This window comes from Podarcis liolepis (genome assembly GCF_965112155.1).
Source record: "Podarcis liolepis genome assembly, chromosome: 5".
Taxonomy (NCBI): Eukaryota; Metazoa; Chordata; class Lepidosauria; order Squamata; family Lacertidae; genus Podarcis; species Podarcis liolepis.
This window is the reverse complement of record NC_139556.1, coordinates 74405839-74423966: the sequence shown is the minus strand read 5'-3', so window position 1 is coordinate 74423966 and position 18128 is coordinate 74405839. Positions and strand designations below refer to the sequence as shown.

The 18128-nt window shown below is 41.6% G+C and overlaps 1 protein-coding gene across 8 annotated transcripts in view; it reads right to left on the bottom strand.

The window, feature by feature from the left end:
• RHBDD1 (rhomboid domain containing 1) overlaps window positions 1-15465 on the bottom strand; it is a 31749-nt gene extending 16284 nt beyond the window's left edge. For 2 of the 8 annotated variants that reach the window (XR_014526951.1, XM_083506604.1), the window contains exons 1-4: window positions 15413-15465; window positions 5577-6050; window positions 4523-4655; window positions 720-808 (exon numbers count right to left, since the gene is read on the bottom strand). Coding sequence is in view for 6 of the 8 variants with exons in the window: in XM_083506604.1 (XP_083362730.1) it covers window positions 720-808; window positions 4523-4655; window positions 5577-6009 (655 nt within the window). In the remaining 2 variants the exon portion in view is untranslated. Of the gene's footprint in view, window positions 1-719; window positions 809-4522; window positions 4656-5576; window positions 6051-10454; window positions 10523-12516; window positions 12694-15412 lie in introns of those variants that run through there. The other 6 variants (XM_083506603.1, XM_083506599.1, XM_083506600.1 and 3 more) reach the window with 6 other exon arrangements.
• Window positions 15466-18128: the final 2663 nt, after the last annotated feature.

Genomic DNA, 18128 nt, shown 5'->3' with positions numbered 1-18128 from the left:
ACTGAAGATGAGGTGAGAGGGGAGGATACTGAAACTGTAGGAAAAATGTCCCTCAACTGCTGTTTTCAAAACTAGCATATCTATTTTATTTAGAACATTGTACTCTGTTTTAGTGGCAGCCACCACTAAAATACAACAAAATACATAGGACCCCGTCCTGCAAATGTGCCTTTAAATTGAAACATGTAAAAGTACGCAGCTCATGAAGGATGGCACTTGTTAATTCAAGTTTGCTTACAAAAGCAGAGCTGATTCACATGCCATTTGTGTTCAGGGTATATTCCTCCCTGCTATACTGTTCACATACACATTATGTGCAGGAGGACATTCCTTGCAAAGAGGATCCCTTAAAGTGAATTCATGCTGGTTTCTAAAACACACAACAATCACTCCCCTCTCTATGATAGATACAGGCACCTTGTCAAGGCTCTGCTATTGTGTGTCCACATGAATAACCCACACAAGAACAGTTCAAATGCTCCACTTTAAATGAGAACTGATGTTCCTAATCTCCTAGAGGATAAATTATAATGTGTTAAGGATTTGTCAAACCATTCAATGTGAACGTAACTGCAGATGCAAAGCCACACTTAATGGACAGAAACACCACATAAGGATGGCTTGAAACTTATGAAGTAAAAGCTAAGTATTCATGTTCAATTCAATTCAATTCAATGAACTGTGATTTACTGGTAAGACTCAGGGTCATCATTCCATACCTGAGCATGCTTTCATGAGCATCTTCAGAGGTCCCATGGTGTACATTAGCCCAACAAGAATACCTGCCAGATGCCCTGCAAAAGAGGTCCTAAAAAGAAAGCAATCCTTTGTGAGAGGTTGTATTGCTCATGATTAGATACATTCTGTACCCTCATTATCCCAAATCAGACCAATTAGTCAGTTTGCAGCCTATGCTCCACTTGGTGCATTTTAAATTGTGAAGACTTTAATATAACCAAAGGAACAACATGTATTTCACTGTCCAATTTTTTGGGGGAAATAATGAGCGAAAAGAACACTGTCGTCTTTATGGATTATTTATGATCCAATAGGGCTCCTCTGATGTACTAGCTTGTACAGCCATATTCAGAGACTTTATTAATTCTGCAAATTCCAATACAGAAAAAGTTAGGGTTTACCTATCAATTAAGAACTATTGCTCACTTACTGACAGGTGCATCAAAATGGTTAAGAATTTTCACAACACAGAAAAAACTGAAACATGGCACAAATCTGGTCTGAGACTTTTTTTGCACAGACAGATACTAACTAGTCAAAAAAATTAATTTAGTTGGAAAAGATTAAAAATTAAACAACAGTAGCATGAAAAAGCATCACTGATAAATATTGGGTGTTTGCAAGCTAATTGTTCTTTTAAGTTAACTTCAAATAACAAGTTACTTTAGATGATAGATAGATGATAGATGATAGATAATAGATAGAGAAATGACAGCATTCCAGGGGCAAGGATCATGTAGTTTCCAAGACATCTAATATTCAAACTAATTACTCAGGTTCCCTAGGAAATTAGAGATACTAGGGTCCTTAGTGCCCAGGGCACTTTTTTCATTCCAGATGGCCATGAGGAAGGAAGGGTAGCCTCATAGAAAAACTACAAGTAAGCTTGGGGGGGGAGCAGTGGCAAGGAGTAATGGCACTGGGGCAAGCTTGGCTCATAAAAAGCTGGGGAGAGGAATTACTGAGTTCATCATTACAAGCATCCAAGTCACTTGAAAATCCCCTTTCAGTATCCAACTGTAGCTAGAGTACTAGGCATACACCAAACCAGAACTTGTTAGAATTTTAACCATGTCTCTCTTCCACATCCATTCACAAATGGCCAAAATGCACCATAAGCATCCTTCCAAAACACTCCAATCGCCTTTTATTGGGCTGAAAGCAGAAACTGTAGCAGCTCTGGACCTATGTAGCTCTGCTTCTTCACATTTCTTTTATCTGCTTGTTGAGGGGTAGAAGATGGGTGTGAACGTTCTCAAGTCACATCTCTTTTGCTTTGTGAAAGTTTGATCTGGAAAAGTTCAAAGAGTTTTGTCTTGATGGAGACTTATATCTGAGACTACTTCATTAGTTTACCTCCTTTTTACTGAGAGGCCAGATTAAATAAAGTGTGCTTAAAAACAGAGTGATAAAAGAATGGATGAACTGACTCCTAGTGAGAAAATCCACAAAACTTCAAGCCAAGAGGGGGAGAAAGAATAACCTATCATGGAAATAAACCCATGGTAGATACAGCCAACTGAACAATTTATGTTCTTTATTGCTAAATTAAAACTATACAAAGTAGGCTGTGTAGTAAAGGATAATAGAGTTGAGACAGTATTTGAATGCAAATGAGCCTGGATTAAACAAAAACCAACTGATTTAAAGCTGTTCTGTACAGAAAACTTCTATTGTTCCTTAGTGTTAGCTAGCATTCCCATTTTTGGTTATTTTGCAATTAAGTTGAAGTGTTGAATAAGGATTTACCAGCCCCAATTTGACTAAAAGTGGTGGTTCTCCAGTTAGCATCATTCAGAACCTTTTCTTCACATATGACAGAAATCAGGGGAAGGAAGGAACCCTATGTGGCACCAAGAAAATACCCATTTCATGCACAGTATTGTATATCTCTAAAAATTAATTAAAACATTCCAGTCCTTCAACAAACAACAGAAGAAACTGTTTCCAAAACACCTCTTGCTAAAAAGCATTGCTACACTATAGAAAAATGATACCAACTGCATTCCTTACTTTATGCAAGTGGTAACTGCTGTTACCACTTGATATTCTGAATACATGAGACTGTTATCAGCAGTTGTCATGGAATCAGCCATCACGGATTATTGCATCTTATCCTATCAGGCTATTACCTAACAATGACAGACATTGTTCTTTGTACAGGGCAGGTAACAACAATTTCCAAACAAATTAAGGTGACTCTAATCAGTAAAGCTTGCAGATAAAATTAAAATCCAAGCAAATACCCTAATCCTGGCAATGAAAGCCACCCCTACAAGATCTTATAGCACTTCTTGGAGATTCTCAGGTTCAAAAGCCAAGTCAACTCTTCCAGTGGGGTATGAATCTTCTGATTTCGAGGCAGCCAACAGGAACACCCTTACCAGTTACTGTATATTATACTGGCATAACAAATAGCAGACAAAGATTAAGCAGGAAAAGAACATGTTAAAATGTTTGCCCAGTAAAACGTTTGCCCCTAAGAGCTTGATTTAGCAGCTCTCAGAATAAAAAATGCTATAAAGAAAGAAAGAGATTGCCACTCTTATATTAAACATTTGACCAGTGATTTTGCCTACACTGAAATAGAAGAGGATGATGGTTGGCACATTCCATTCTGAGCACTTGTTGATACAGCAAGCCTCAAGGGGATAATAAAAGTTTATGTGCACTTGCAATTCAACACATTAATAATGGTAGCCATCTTCTAAAGTGGAGAGGAAAATGAATTCTTACTTAAGTGAATTTGTGAGACGAAAAAAGGGAACTTGTAACTATACAGAAAATCAACTGTATATGATGGGTATGATGCATCAGTTCACACATACTGGCAAGACAGAAGAATGAGTGGGAGGGTAGAGGGAGTTGGGAAAGAAACTGTGTGAAGAGCAGGTGTGATTTGAGAAGGTTGAATCAACGAGGCCAAAAATGAGTTGGGGGCAGGAGAGTTGACAAAAAAGAACCTGTGTGGGGAAAGGAAACAAACACACCCCTTGAAGAGGGATAGAAACCTTTCCTACTCTCTTCAGCAACCCATATATTTTCAGCTCAATTTTTAAGTTTAAGATGGATTTCTGCACCCTGGCTGCTTATTTTTCCAAAAAAGACCCAACAACCCAGTTTGGGTTTGTGATTATTTTAAAATTGCTATGTTCTAAGCAGTAAGAAAGGATAGAAAAGAAATATGAAAAAGAAAGCCTGCTTAAATCAAAACAATGTGCTTGGATTAAAAAAAAAACCAACAACAACACTTCAATGTTTGCAAGGGGTAAGTAACATAAACCAGAAAGTATAGAATATGTGGCAAGAAGGAGGGTGAAACACTGTCAAAACTGATATTAAGGGTAGGGTGCTCTGAATCAGGAAGCAAGCACTGCAAACTGGCAGAACTACAATGGGCATAAACGAGACATGATTATCAGTGATGTGGTAAATGCAGTTCCTATGCTAATCTATGCCTAATCTATGTCACAAAAACTCACTTAAGAATTGTAAATGTCATTAAAAGCTCAATAAAAATTGATTCCTATGCATATTTTATCATAAAAATATGCTGTTTGACTTTATTGTAAACAGCCCTATTTCTTTGAAATGAAATAAATACATTTTCCTCCCCAGAAAGCTTCTCTGTATATGCCATTTGAACATGTTCCCCAGTTTTCATATAAAAACATACAATCCAGAAGGGATGCAGGCTTTACTCTATTCGTAATGACATCCATATACATATACATATATAATTATTTAATGCAAGTTGTAGATAAGTAAGTCACAGGATACTTACCCTGGGTTCAGTAAGTGAATTGCTGCAAGTTCCAACCAACAAGCATACTTATTGGATATAATAAATCCCATGACGTTGCTTGACCCACCTGGGTGATAGTAGTTGTTAAGAACTTTCAAAGCAAATAATACTCCTAAATCAAAATGAAGCAGAAAAACATATTAAGAGAAATTCTCATGTAATATGAAATACAAAGAACACAGAAGTTTTGCTGTTATTAAAATGCTTCCGTGCTCCATTAAATGTCTTTGTTCACGCTTCAAACAGATGAAAAAGACAAACACGATTCCCCAATTTTCTGTCAGTATTTTCTGCAAAATAATTAATTTTGGTATGGGTTGTAGCGGCATATAGATATGAAAATCTAGCTGCATGTGCATTTTAATGATTTTATTTTGAGTTGTCATTTTAAAAAAGACATACAGTGGTGCCTCGCAAGACGAAAAGAATCCGTTCTGTGATTCTCTTCGTCTAGCGGTTCTTTCGTCTTGCAAAGCAAGCCCATTGGCGGATTAGCGCTATTAGCGGCTTATCAGCTTATCGGATCAGCTGATAAGCGGATTAGCGGCTTAGAAAAGGGGGGGAGGGGAAAAACCCCGCAGGAACTCGCAAGACATTTTCGTCTTGCGAAGCAAGCCCATAGGAGATTCGTTTTGCGAAGCACCTCCAAAACGGAAAACTCTTTCGTCTAGCGAGTTTTCCGTCTTGCGAGGCATTCGTCTTGCGGGGCACCACTGTACGGGGAAGTACATCAACCCAAGAATCTGGTTATGTCCTTCAAGATTATTTAAATTTAGGGCGCAATCCTAAGACTCCATCTGTTGGGATGACTGGGGGAAATGCATCATAAGCATGCTCACAAAACAGAATGAAGCTAACAGAATTAGTTATGTAACTGAAAATAAGTATGTTCATAAGTACCTTGTGCTCATCATGCCCTTCAAGAACATGATTTTAACTCCAATTCCTAAATGCAAAGTATGATCCTTCTTTAGAAAAGCTAGCATTTCCAGTAAAAAATATTAATCTTGTGAAAAAGCAGTGGATATATTACCTGAAAAGCCAACAGCACAACTCTGTTTGTATGAAGGAACATCCAGAAGTTCTGCAAGAGCAAGTTCCAGAAGCATGTACACAACTCCAATTAGCAGAGAAAATATTGTAATGATATATCCAAACCAAAAACTTCCAAACCTCCTCTCCAACTTAATTCCTTTCCAAAGCAGGGAGACCATATTAAAATATAGATGCCAATCATCCACATGGTGAAATGGTGAAAGATACAAACGATGCCAATCTCTTCTGTAAAGACACTCGGTGACACTGATGCATGTTTTGTCCAGTCGTTTCACGGGTTGTAAAAAGAGAAAAACGTTTGCTGCCAAAGCGGCAAGTGTCACAGGTGGAATGTTAGAAACTCCAACTTGGAAAATCTGAGAAAGTAGCAGAAATAGTCCAATATTTGAACCTTTCTGTCTTCGGTGCATAATCACTTCTTTTAATCAAAGATACTGCCACTTGAATACTGCTGAAATCCAAATATAGAAATGGAAGAATAGTAATATGTTTGCAATAATTATAATCAATAACAAAACTTTAAACAGTAAGTTCATACTGGTTTTCTTGTATACAACTCACAGCAATGGAGACAGGTTTTTATAAAACCACTAAATGTTTGTGAGGCAGGGGAAGAAATTGGTAGTGGCTAATGTTATCTTAAAAAAAAAAAAAGTTCAGCTTCTTAAGTATGGCCCATATACAGTAAGAAGAATCAGGGGAATAAGCAGCACAAGAAGAGCACCTGCAGTTCTGTAGGAAAAGTGTATTTTGTCCCAGTAAAATAGAGGTGGGAAAACCTTTCCAGCCCAAGGACCACATGCCAAAAGCAAAAGTGGGAGAGCAATAAATGTTCATTTGTTCACACATCCCTCTCTATTCTCAATCCATGGAAGCAAGGAGCATTATCAGAATTCAATGAAACATTGCAGGCAAGCAAAAATATTAAGGAGGGTGCAAAATTGGGCTGTGAAAGAGGGGATGTGGCTGGGGTGGGGGTGCAGTCTGCTGAGAGACCCAAGAGCCAGATGGAGCCACCTGTAGGGCAACATTTGGCCCTCAGGTCTGAGGTTCCCTAACAATGCAGTAAAGCAATGAACAGTTCCTCTTAATTGTCTGCAATATTTATAAATTTTATAGAGTTGTAAGTTCTTTCAGTCAAGAAATTATTACATTTCCATATGGCTAAACACAGGTAAGTATTCTGATTGAGAAGTAGTGAGGAGGGGGAGGGGGAGAAAAAGTGCAGCTGAGAAGGTTATTTGGAGTGCAGAAGCAACAGAAAAAAGTTTACCCCAGGCTACTTGTCTACCCCAAATTTTCCCCTCCCAAAACTGCTTTTCTATACACAGTCCCACATCAGGGCTCGGTTTCACACATTTACACATTAGTCCTTGTAATGAATTGAAGCTAGAAACCAAAACAGTTATTCTGGAACACCTCTCTGGTGTTTTTGGAATGCAATGTATTGTCAACATGACATTTCCAGCTACTTAAAACATTCTTCTTTCAACCTCTGCTTTGCTTATTAAAAGGCTAATGAAGTTTTAGACAATGCAGGATTTATTCTGTTTCCTACAATGATTTCCAAAACATGCCAAAGCTTTCAAAATGTACATACTTACAGAATAATCTTCAAGTGGATGTTTGTCTTTAACTTAAAACTGCCACGTGCCTACATTTTTGTCACCTACACAAGATAAATGTCTGCAACTACATATTCTAGGAATTTTATTGTTCTGCATAAGCTAATGAAAGATGCATGTTTAAAACTGAACAACAGTACTCCCATTTTCTTTGGTTAAAATGTTTTGTGTGTGTGTGTGTGTTAGGACACTGAAGAATCACGCACAAAGAAAAATAGCAAAGTAATATAAGAAAGCAAAACAAGATTTTCATGGTGCACCATCTTGAGCTCCTAGAAGAAAAAGGTGGGATATAAATGCAGTAAACAGGAATAAGAATTAATTTAAAAAAATGTAAACTAAATAATTAACAAAGAGGTGCTCCATGGAGGGATGCTGGAGAATTCTGGCAAAAACAGAAACTGGAGCAGAAATTGCTGATGCTTGCTTATGCATTCCATGTCTGGAATGGAAAGGAGTCCAGTGGTTGCAATTGGTATTCACTGTTGTTGCTTTCAGGCCATAAATTATATGCAGTTGATTACATTTCCCACATTGTTTTTTCCTTTGGTTGGGCATGCTTGTGTTTTTTTGTTTTTTAAACGTAAGTTGCTTTTAGCCTTTTAATAATAAATAATATATAACAATAATAAAAGAAAGCAAATCAAGTGTAGAAAAACAACTAATCTGCACAACATAAAAATGAAACCAGATTACATGTGCGACTCCATCTCCATCGTCTGCATGTTTACCTGCAAGTTCCACTACATTCAACCCTAAATCTGCACTAGACCAAGGCCTTAAATCACAATCCTAAACACACTTACATGGAACTAAATGAATTTAGGACTGGTTTTCAGGAGCACAACACTAATCAAAGCTATACTAACAATTTAAGAGTGCTTCATGGCTTATACAATCCACAGCAGAAAAGAATGGGATTACATTTGTAATCTATTCATTGGGTGTGTTCAGATGTACTGCCGCACTGAGCCTCAGGCTCAACCATTTCCCCTCTGGTTTGGCTGCAAGGAGTTCAGAAGCTTTCGTTCCTGGTTTGAATTAACCACAGTTTAGCATTACATTCAAACTGTGATTAATCTGAAGTATGTGTTGTTGAAAGAAAACACCTTCATAAATCATAGTTTGAAGCTTCCTTGCAGTTTCAAACAAACCATAGCTAAAACTAACTATAGTTTAGTGTTAGATGCAACCTTTAATTGTGGTTAAACAAAAACTCACTGTGACGACCAAACACAGCTGTTGCTTTTAAGGCAATACATTAATATTCAGCCCTCATGTGGTGCAATGGGTCAGTGCACCTGACAGTTAACAAAAAGGTTGTGGTTTGAGTCTACCCAGGGACAGCTGTGAGAAGGATTCTTGCACTGCAAAGGGTTGGACTGGATGATCCTTGGGGTTCCTTCCAACTCTACAATTCTATGATTGTAACAGTGCAATTATATACATATCTACTTATAAGTAAAGGGACGCGGGTGGCGCTGTGGGTTAAACCACAGAGCCTAGGACTTGCCGATCAGAAGGTTGGCGGTTTGAATCCCCGCAATGGGGTGAGCTCCCGTTGCTCGGTCCCTGCTCCTGCCAGCCTAGCAGTTCGAAACCACAAAGTGCAAGTAGATAAATAGGTACCACTCCAGCAGGAAAGTAAACGGCGTTTCTGTGCGCTGTTCTGGTTCGCCAGAAGCTGCTTAGTCATGCTGGCCACATGACCCGGAAGCTGTACGCCAGCTCCCTTGGCCAATAAAGTGAGATGAGTGCTGCAACCCCAGATTCGGTCACAACTGGACCTAATGGACAGGGGTCCCTTTACCTTTACCTTACTTATAAGTAAGTCTCATTGAGTTCAACTAGGTATATCTTCAGGTTAGTGGGTATAAGATTGCATAGCATCGAAGTTGGGGGGGAACCTAAGGGTCAACTAGTCCAACACCCTGCAATGCAGGAATCTCAACTAAAGTACCCACGACAGAAGGCCATCCAACATTTGCTTCCAAACATCCGAGGAAGGAGAGTTCACCACCTCTTGGTGGGAGTCTCTTCCACAGTCAGTTGCTCGCAAGTATATCATGGGGGACTTTGTCAAAAGCCTTACTGAAATCAAGACGTACTATGTCCACAGCATTTTTGATTCACCAAGCTTGTAATTGCAATATAACTGGATAATGTCATGTTGGGTCAAATTCCAGAAACTTTTTAAAAAGTGCCTCTCCACACTAGTAGTTTGGAAGAGCTACAACATCTGATCCTAAACACACAGAGCTATGGAATGATGAGTATTATGCAGGCACTTAGGATCTGTGCAGTAGCTTGACATTTTTTCCAACTCCATTTCCTTTTATCTTAGACTTTTCATGAATAATGCTGTTTGATAGCTTGTTAAGACTCACTTGCTTTTCAGAACCATGCATGTCATAACTTGCAATGGAAAAGCAATGAGGTAGTTCAAAAGAAATCTTCCAAGGTAAATTATGTAAATAATTTGTAAGCATATTTTTGCTTCCAGGAGCTGAATCACGCAGGGTGAAATTCATTTCAGCCGAATACTGAATATTAAATATAAAACAAGGGTCATTTTCTTAAGCAAGTTCTTGCAATTTTCTCGGCACTTGAGGGCTCACTTTTAAATGACAGATCTGCTTGTACCAGGATGCAGTCATTAAGAGACTCGCTTTAATCATCTTTGTGCCTAGGTCCATTAAGATCAAATTTCTATTGGACCATATACAACTGGTGATATCAGTTTTGGTAAACTCCTGTCATAATTTTATCTAGCCACTACTTGTAATGTACCAGGGTGTAAGTCACATAAGCAGAACTTATGACTGGCATTACACATGATGTGTAAAAGGTAGTCAAAGGTCTTATTTGTAACAAATTACATCACATTTACAGCATATATGCTAGTAACTAATTACTGTACCTGAACTTAATAACTTAGCACAACTGCAACATCACTTCAGAAAATACTACTGCAACAATAGCTGTGGGTAGTATGTAACTGAAAAGTTATCCAAAAGGGTTCTTGTGTTTTTCTAACTTAAAACAGGCAAGTTAATATGGTACAAATCTGGCATATTTTGAAAATGCCTGGCAGATTTGAAGAATATAAACAGGATACAGGTTATCACACTGAAAACAGAGTAAGGTTCTTCACTGGCAACAGAAAGGCACTTTGCAAATTTCACCTGCTATAGGATTGCAGTAGAGCAATAAGCAATTGAAACGCATACCTTTGACATTAGTTTGACCAAGAAATAATGGCAATCTCAACCTGACAGAAGCAGCAAATTCCATGTACCTAGAATGGAGGAAAGAATGAATGGGAGAGATCAGGAACATTAATACCGAGAATATTAATACCTAGCCCTCCACCATTATCTTGGCTACAAAAGTTAGCATAAACTTGATTACATATGTTGCACTTGGGGTTATTAATGACTTCTCATCTTTTTGGAGGGAGGCAGGGAAATAAATGACAGATCTCTTTACAACACTAATGAAGAGGTGTAAGGACCAAAGTAGACGTGACACAAGAGATATGTGAATATTAATCCCCTTATCCCCCACCTTTTACAATGAAGAGTCTGTCAGTGGGCTGAGAGGAGTGTGAATTAGGGCTTACCCACTTTTCTTTCCTCTGCACTTTCCAAGCACGGTCCCTGCTTTAAAGCTCCATGTGCTCCTTCTGTTTGCTCTAGCGCTTTCCTCATGAAACCCATTCTTTACCGCTGAATCAGAGCAAGTGGCAATCCATGGAAAACCTGAATTGCTGTTTGTTGCACTTCAACTATAGAGTGGGTTTTCATAGTGAAAGCTCGGGGGGGGGGAAGAGTGGTTGGACACAGAGCTTTAAAGCGCAGGACACAGAGCTTTAAAGTGCAGGCCTATGTCTGGAACGCTGTGTGTGGATAAGCCCTATGATAGGCTATGATACTGGAAGACTGGCTAACTCATCCCCCCCCCCCCCAATTTTCTCAATGTGAAGCACCACCCAACGTGGTAAATGTACAAATGCCCATGCAATAAGAGCGGTATGCTATTGAGTGCGACAATGATAACCAAAACAGCATCAACACAGAGCAAATCCAGGCACTTGTGCTACAATAGTACTGGGAATCAAATTTAAGTACTGTAGTGGCAAGTAGAGGAAGAGTGAAGGGCCAGGAAGGAAGTTTGTGCTACTAATTTAACATCCCGTTGTAAGAAACTAATGCCGAATATTAGGCCCTCTTTGTTGAAAGCTGTCAGGTTTTTATAGCACAACAATGTTTCTGGCAGGTTGTTTTAAATCTTAGGTATTGTTTGCTTAGCCCCCACCACATACCTTTATTTATTATAATTTATTACTTGAGAAGTGTTATCCACTGGGAGAGTAGCCTGGCACTATAATTCTCTGCCCTTACATTGGAGGCAAAAATCATTTTTATTTACCCAGGCCTTTGATTCTTAATTTGGAAACTAACTGGTTATGCTGGTAGTCTTGTTTGTGCTCACCCTTTAGTGGGGTAGGCAGGATTTATCATTTTCAGATATATGGATAAGAATTTTTGGCTGTTGCTGTTTTTACCTCTGGTCTTCATGGGGGGGGGGTGCCTTCACTCTTCTTCTTTTTTAAGTTGCTTTGAGACATTTGGCACCCAAAGCAGCAAATAAATATAGCCAACAAAGCTGGGCTACTATTGCTCACAAATAACCTTGAGCCTGTTTCAGAAGGGCCACTGGACCTTTCTATTTGGGCAAACTTGTGGAAGAAAGGCGTTTGAGGAGAGGGGTGGGTGAGGTGTTTTCGGTTTCAGACGCCTTCCAGGCATGGCCAAACTTGGCCCTCCAGCTGTTTTCGGACTACAATTCCCATCATCCCCGACCACTGGTCCTGTTAGCTAGGGATGGTGGGAATTGTAGTCCCAAAACAGCTGGAGGGCCAAGTTTGGCCTTGCCTGCCTTAAGGCAGAGAAAGGAGCAGGGCGAGGTAAGCAAGGCAGGTGGACCCAAGTGTACAGAAAAGAACGGAAGCGCCATTCCTCCGACGCCACCATCTCTCGGCCTCACAGCTAAGACACGTTAGAGGACAGCGGGGCAGGACTGACGTGCCCCCCCCAGCTCCAAATTACGGACAAGGCTGAGGGGGAGGGCGTCTCCCGACTCCTCAGTCCGACGGCTCCACTTTCCCTTCAGGAGAGGGAGGGACAGGGAGGGAAGCGGCTCCCCACCGCCTCACACGCTCAGGTTAGGCGCCTGAGCGGGACCGTCGCAACAAATAGGCGCTCCCCCTCCTCCCAAAAAAAAACTTACGTTCTGCGAGCGAGCGCGCGGCTGCAGGCGGGAAAGAGCAGCCGCGCCGCCGCGCCACGTGACTCGCCCGAGGCCCAATCAGAGCCCAGGCAAAGCAGAGGTAGCACTGTGATGATTCATCACTTTGCCCCGCCGCCTCCGCGGCGCCCCCGGAGCGCTTCCGCGTCGCGAACGAGCATGCGCCCATGAGCGTCACGCGGGACTTGCCGCATAGCGCCCCCTCCCCGTCTCCCTCAGTTGGCTGGAATAACTGGAAACGCCGGAAAGGGAGGGGCGGCTGCCTCAGCGCCGTCTGAAACGCGCCTTGACTCGGAAGCGACGGCTAGACGCGTGCTTTGAGGGACAAAATATATGTTTTTTAAGTGTCTCTGATCAGCTGGTGTGGATCGGACAGTAAATCACCGCCGTTTTATTTGCCCTGCCGCCTTTCCTTAGTTCAGGCATGGCTAAACTTGGCCCTCCAGATGTTTTTTGGGACTACAATTCCCATCATCCCCGACCACTGGTCCTGTTAGCTAGGGATGATGGGACTTGTAGTCCAAAAAAACATCTGGAGGGCCAAGTTTGGCCATGCCTGCCTTAGTTAAAGCCATGCCTCCCCAAGGCAGCTTGCAACGAGGAAAGGTTTGCATTGTTTCAAGTCATGAACAATAAACAAATCAAAAAGTACTCCTGCAAATTTAACAATCCCCCACGTAAATTGTGATAAGATAAAAAAAATAAGGATACAGAAAAATTTATATACCGTATATCGCAGGAAAAACAACAGCTGTTCAGCAGCTTCAGCTTTTGTAGCTGGAGTTAGTCAGGGCTCCACACTGGTAGGAGCAGGTCTAGGATTCACAACCCGGGGAGCATCCGCATCATCACTCCTATGCCCTGTAGTAGATGCTACCCTACTAGGTCCACCATCCTGTTCTCACAGGGGCCAACTAGGTGCCTCTCTGGAATGCACCTGTATGAATTTTAGCCTGGTAGAATTTTAAGTCCTTCTAGGGATGTCTTTTCTCCATATCCTGCCACCTTCCCAGGTGAGGGCAGGAGAGAGGACCTTCTTGATGGCTGTTCCAAGATAGCGGAAATCCCTACCAGGGAGACTTAGGCTGGCCTCTTCTTTGCTTTTCTTTGCCCAGCAGGCAAGGACTTTTTTGTTCCAGCAAGCCTTTGGCCACTAACTGGTGGTTATGGCAGGGTCTTATGAGGGCAAGTGTTGTACGTGCATGTGTGTTACTTTCAATGTTTTGGTGCTGTGTTTTTAAATTGGGTTACTTCTTGTTGTTTTGATTATATTGATTGTATGTTTTTAGCTGCATCTGTTTCAATTTATGTTGTGAGCTGCCTCGAGTCCTGCACTGGGAGAAATGCGGTATATAAAATTGTTGTTTAGTTGTTTAGTCATGTCTGACTCTTCATGACCCAATTAGTTTAAAAATAATATAGGACGTTTGAAAGCAGGAGCTGAGAACATTTAATATCAGATGAAGAAGAAACTTGCTGAAGCACACCTTGTGGTGCCTTGTAGGGGAGGGGGAGAATATACAAGCCAGAGAAGGGAGCAGTGTTGCTGGCCTCTCTCTTGCTTGCCCTCTCTAGTCACTGCAAGAAGGAAGGTTTGGGCCCATCATGCTGACTTAGCAGAGAATGCTGGCAGCCGCCTCCACCCTCTTTCTGTGGACAGAGGATTGTGGACCGAGGGAGCAAACACCTCATTCAATCAGAGTTGCTTATCTAAGCCCTGTCTGGGCAGCACAACAGTGGGCATTCAGCCCAGCAAACCAAATCCTGCCACGCCACTCAGAAAGAGATGAGGGAGAAGTGGCAGCAAGGACTAAGCAAGACATTTGCTGCTGCTGCTGCTATTATTGTTGTTGGTAACCTTCTAAACCACCATCTCAAGGTGATGTACACATAAAGATTATTAAGAAAACAAAAACAAATACATTTTAAAGACTAAAACTTGTGGTGAAAGACCCATTTATCCAGCTGGGAAAGCCTGTCAGAACAAAAGTGCTAACTTCCCTGTGCTAACTTCCCCTGGTCAGGTGCTCTTTAGGCAGTAGGGCAGGAAAAGCTAAGCCCAGTAAAAGAGCCATCCAGAGGGAGGGAGGAAAAATAGGGGCACCATCTCTGCAGGCTCATTGCCATCTCTTTGGGTAGTATGGTGCTGGCAAAGCTGCAGGCTCATCGCCATCTCTTTGGGTAGTATGGTCAGTCAACCAACTATTTATTATGAGCAAGCAACCATTAAAGTACAAAATATTTTTTAAAAATACAAAATCACAACATCAGAAGAACAAAGGAAGCAGCAATCATAGTAGGTTTAAGTGACAGAAGAGTGAGAGACTGAGGTGCTGCATATTCTATGACCATCCCTTTCTTGCATTTCCCAGTTACAGATAGGTAGCCGTGTTGGTCTGCCATAGTCAAAATAAAAAAATCCCTTCCAGTAGCACCTTAAAGACCAACTAAGTTAGTTCTTGGTATGAGCTTTCGTGTGCATGCACACTTCTTGTGCATGCACACGAAAGCTCATACCAAGAACTAACTTAGTTGGTCTTTAAGGTGCTACTGGAAGGAATTTTTTTATTTTGCATTTCCCAGGGAGAGGAAGGACAAGCAATCAGAGAGAAGTGAGAGAGCAGGTAGGAACAGCCACTACCTTCTTTTGAGGTGCTTCTGGAGAGCGGCTTAATACTGTAAACAGGTTATTCAGACGTCACAAGGGGTAATTGGCTACAGAGTTTTTGTTTTCAATTCAGCAGATTTTTTTCCTGAAAAGGGTAAAGCCAGATTAAATGACCGGGAGGGATCCAAGCTGGCATCTTGATGCCAAAAATGTTCTATGGCTGCTGCAAAACAAACAAACAAAACACCTGCACACATGAGGAGCACTCACCCCAGGATAAAGGTCTATCCAGAAGTACCCTTGCTCATATTCCTCCTCACACTGCCCAGACTTCAGAGGGGCGTGCATTCTAGAGGACTTAAAAAAAACCAAAAGTATGCTTAATGTACCGTGTAGTTTCACCTCAAGTTAATGCAAATATGATTATAGTCTGTAGAAGATGCAGCACGCCCTGGAAAAAACATAGAGTGTAATTTGAGAGCAGCAGTCAGGGCAGGTGCCTGATGACAAATCTGCATCAGGAACATAAGAGGATTGTTATTGTGCTTCAGTTACCTCAAGCCAGGGGGGGGGGACCCAAACCCTAAGAGTAGCAGTGGTACAAAAAATATCAGGGACGGTGCAGGAAAAGACTATTGTGCATTTCTGAAAGGGTGAGATTTATCCCACGTGTTAAGATTTCTGGGTGGAAAAGAAGATACAGTCCTGTTATTTGTCAGGCAAGAGTTGAGTCTCTTCTCCCTGCCCTCTGTTGCCCCCTATGCCTAGAATTGCCCAGAAGACTGATGTTTTTAAGACTGGCTCTTCTCCTGTGTCTTTAACAGCAGCCTGCTAGATAAGAAGTTCAACATATGAAGCTTTTCTGAACATAAAAAACAGGGACCCTTCTGGATCAGGCCCTTGGTGCCCATGTAGCTTGTTCACAACAGTAGCTAACCATATACCTCTGTGAAGAGCAAAAGCACCCATTTCCATTCCAGGAAAAGCTTCAGATTGCTGTTAAAGGGCCAGGCACTGCGAGTGGCCACCCAGCTGGCAACACTTTCCTACCACAATAGGCATTTAGCCGTGGAGTGACTGGTCTAAGGCTTTGAAAATTCCTTCCTAAAAACTAAGGGTATTGTTAGAGGGTGGGTCTTTTGTGCTGGACCTCAGATTTCCTTACCCCCCCTTTTTTTTTAAAAAAAGCAGGTCAATTTTGACAGGTGGGTGAGACCACCTACCTGTCAATCATTACCTTTTTGCAGGGTTTGACTTCATGCTTGAGTTCCCCAGGGGGAATTCACACAGCCAAGCCAGGTATGCATCTGTCTTCCTGAAACTTGGCAACATGTATGACATTAGATATGGGGCACGTGGATGTGTTTTGGGCGAGATGGGCCAAATGGGGAAATCTGTCAGGCCACATTTGGCCCATAGAGTGGAGGTTCCCCATCCCTAGTTTACAGAGTGGCTGGGCATGCTGCAGCTACCCACTGGCTTAATTTGCTCAAATCACTAAATTCATACCTACCGGTGCTCCCCCAGAGGGTCAAGGGTACGCAGTACCGGCATCTCTTCTTTTGTTGTTGTTAAAAAGTGTGACACTTACTGTAAGAACTTCATGATGAGTACCGGCATCTATTTTTCTAGAAAAAAAGCACTGATACCTACACATATAAATTAGCATATGCAAAGCTTATGAGAATTTGAGTCTTTTAGTGTGCACTCTTATGGCCCCTGGGAGGGCATTCCAGGGGACACAGAATAGATCAAATCTATGACACTGAAGGGGACACGGGTGGCGCTGTGGGTTAAACCACAGAGCCTAGGACTTGCCGGTTAGAAGGTCAGCGGTTTGAATCCCCGTGACGGGGTGAGCTCCCGTTGCTCAGTCCCTGCTCCTGCCAACCTAGCAGTTTGAAAGCACATCAAAGTGCAAGTAGATAAATAGGTACCGCTCCGGCTTGAAGGTAAACGGCGTTTCCATGCGCTGCTCTGGTTTGCCAGAAGCGGCTTAGTCATGCTGGCCACATGACTGTACGCCGGTTCCCTTGGTCAATAAAGCGAGATGAGCGCTGCAACCCCAGAGTTGGTCACAACTGGACCTAATGGTCAGGGGTCCCTTTACCTTTACCTATGACACTGAAGAGCTGCAAAACTGGAAAGGGAAATTCGGTGTCAGATACCCCCTCCTCACTGCTTTGGAAACCTCCAGTGCCCAAGCCAACAATTGCTGGGTCCCTGCTTTTGCAGGGCTTGGGACTTCAGTAGGATCAAAAGAGGGTGTATCAAGGGAAGACCAAGAACATACACCCTCAAATCAATGAGTGATTTAGACCAGCTCTGTAGCTGGTTTTAATCTCATCCAGGCATTTCCACCCCATTTGCCCCAGAAGAATGTTTCTCCAGTTTAATGTCTGCCCTGCCTGGGAGAGGATTGCAGGGCTTTAGATAAGGCCATTGAATCACCTTCAGTTTTTACCTGCTCCACCTTAGTTTGGTTTAAAAACCTAGCATCACCTTTGTTAAAATGTATTTAAAAGGAGGCCTAAACTACTGGTTTCCCTGATTTAGGAAATGTGATTGTGCTGCTAGGTGACCTACTAGATCCCTACCAACTTTGGTGCTTTGATTCTAAATAGGGATTCTTAATCCTTGCAATTATAACAAGAAACATGACAGTATGTCATTGTACCAAAAGGCACAGGAGCACAAGAAAAGCAAAAACAGAAAAATGATGCCTTCAGAGGAAAGGGAAATTTACAAATTTTGAACATGTGCAGCTGTGTTTGTGACTTCCTACCTACATATGATATAATAAAAAAAATTGCAGACAGCAATAGCACATTCATATAAGTGATAGACCTCATGCCAGGCACTGTAATTGCTATTTGCAAAAATCTTTTCATCGGCAGCTGTACAAGACGTGATTGGATACTGCAAATTCTACTAGTTTATTGTATTTGGTTTTTTAAAAGTGTATTACATTTCTATGGTATGTTGC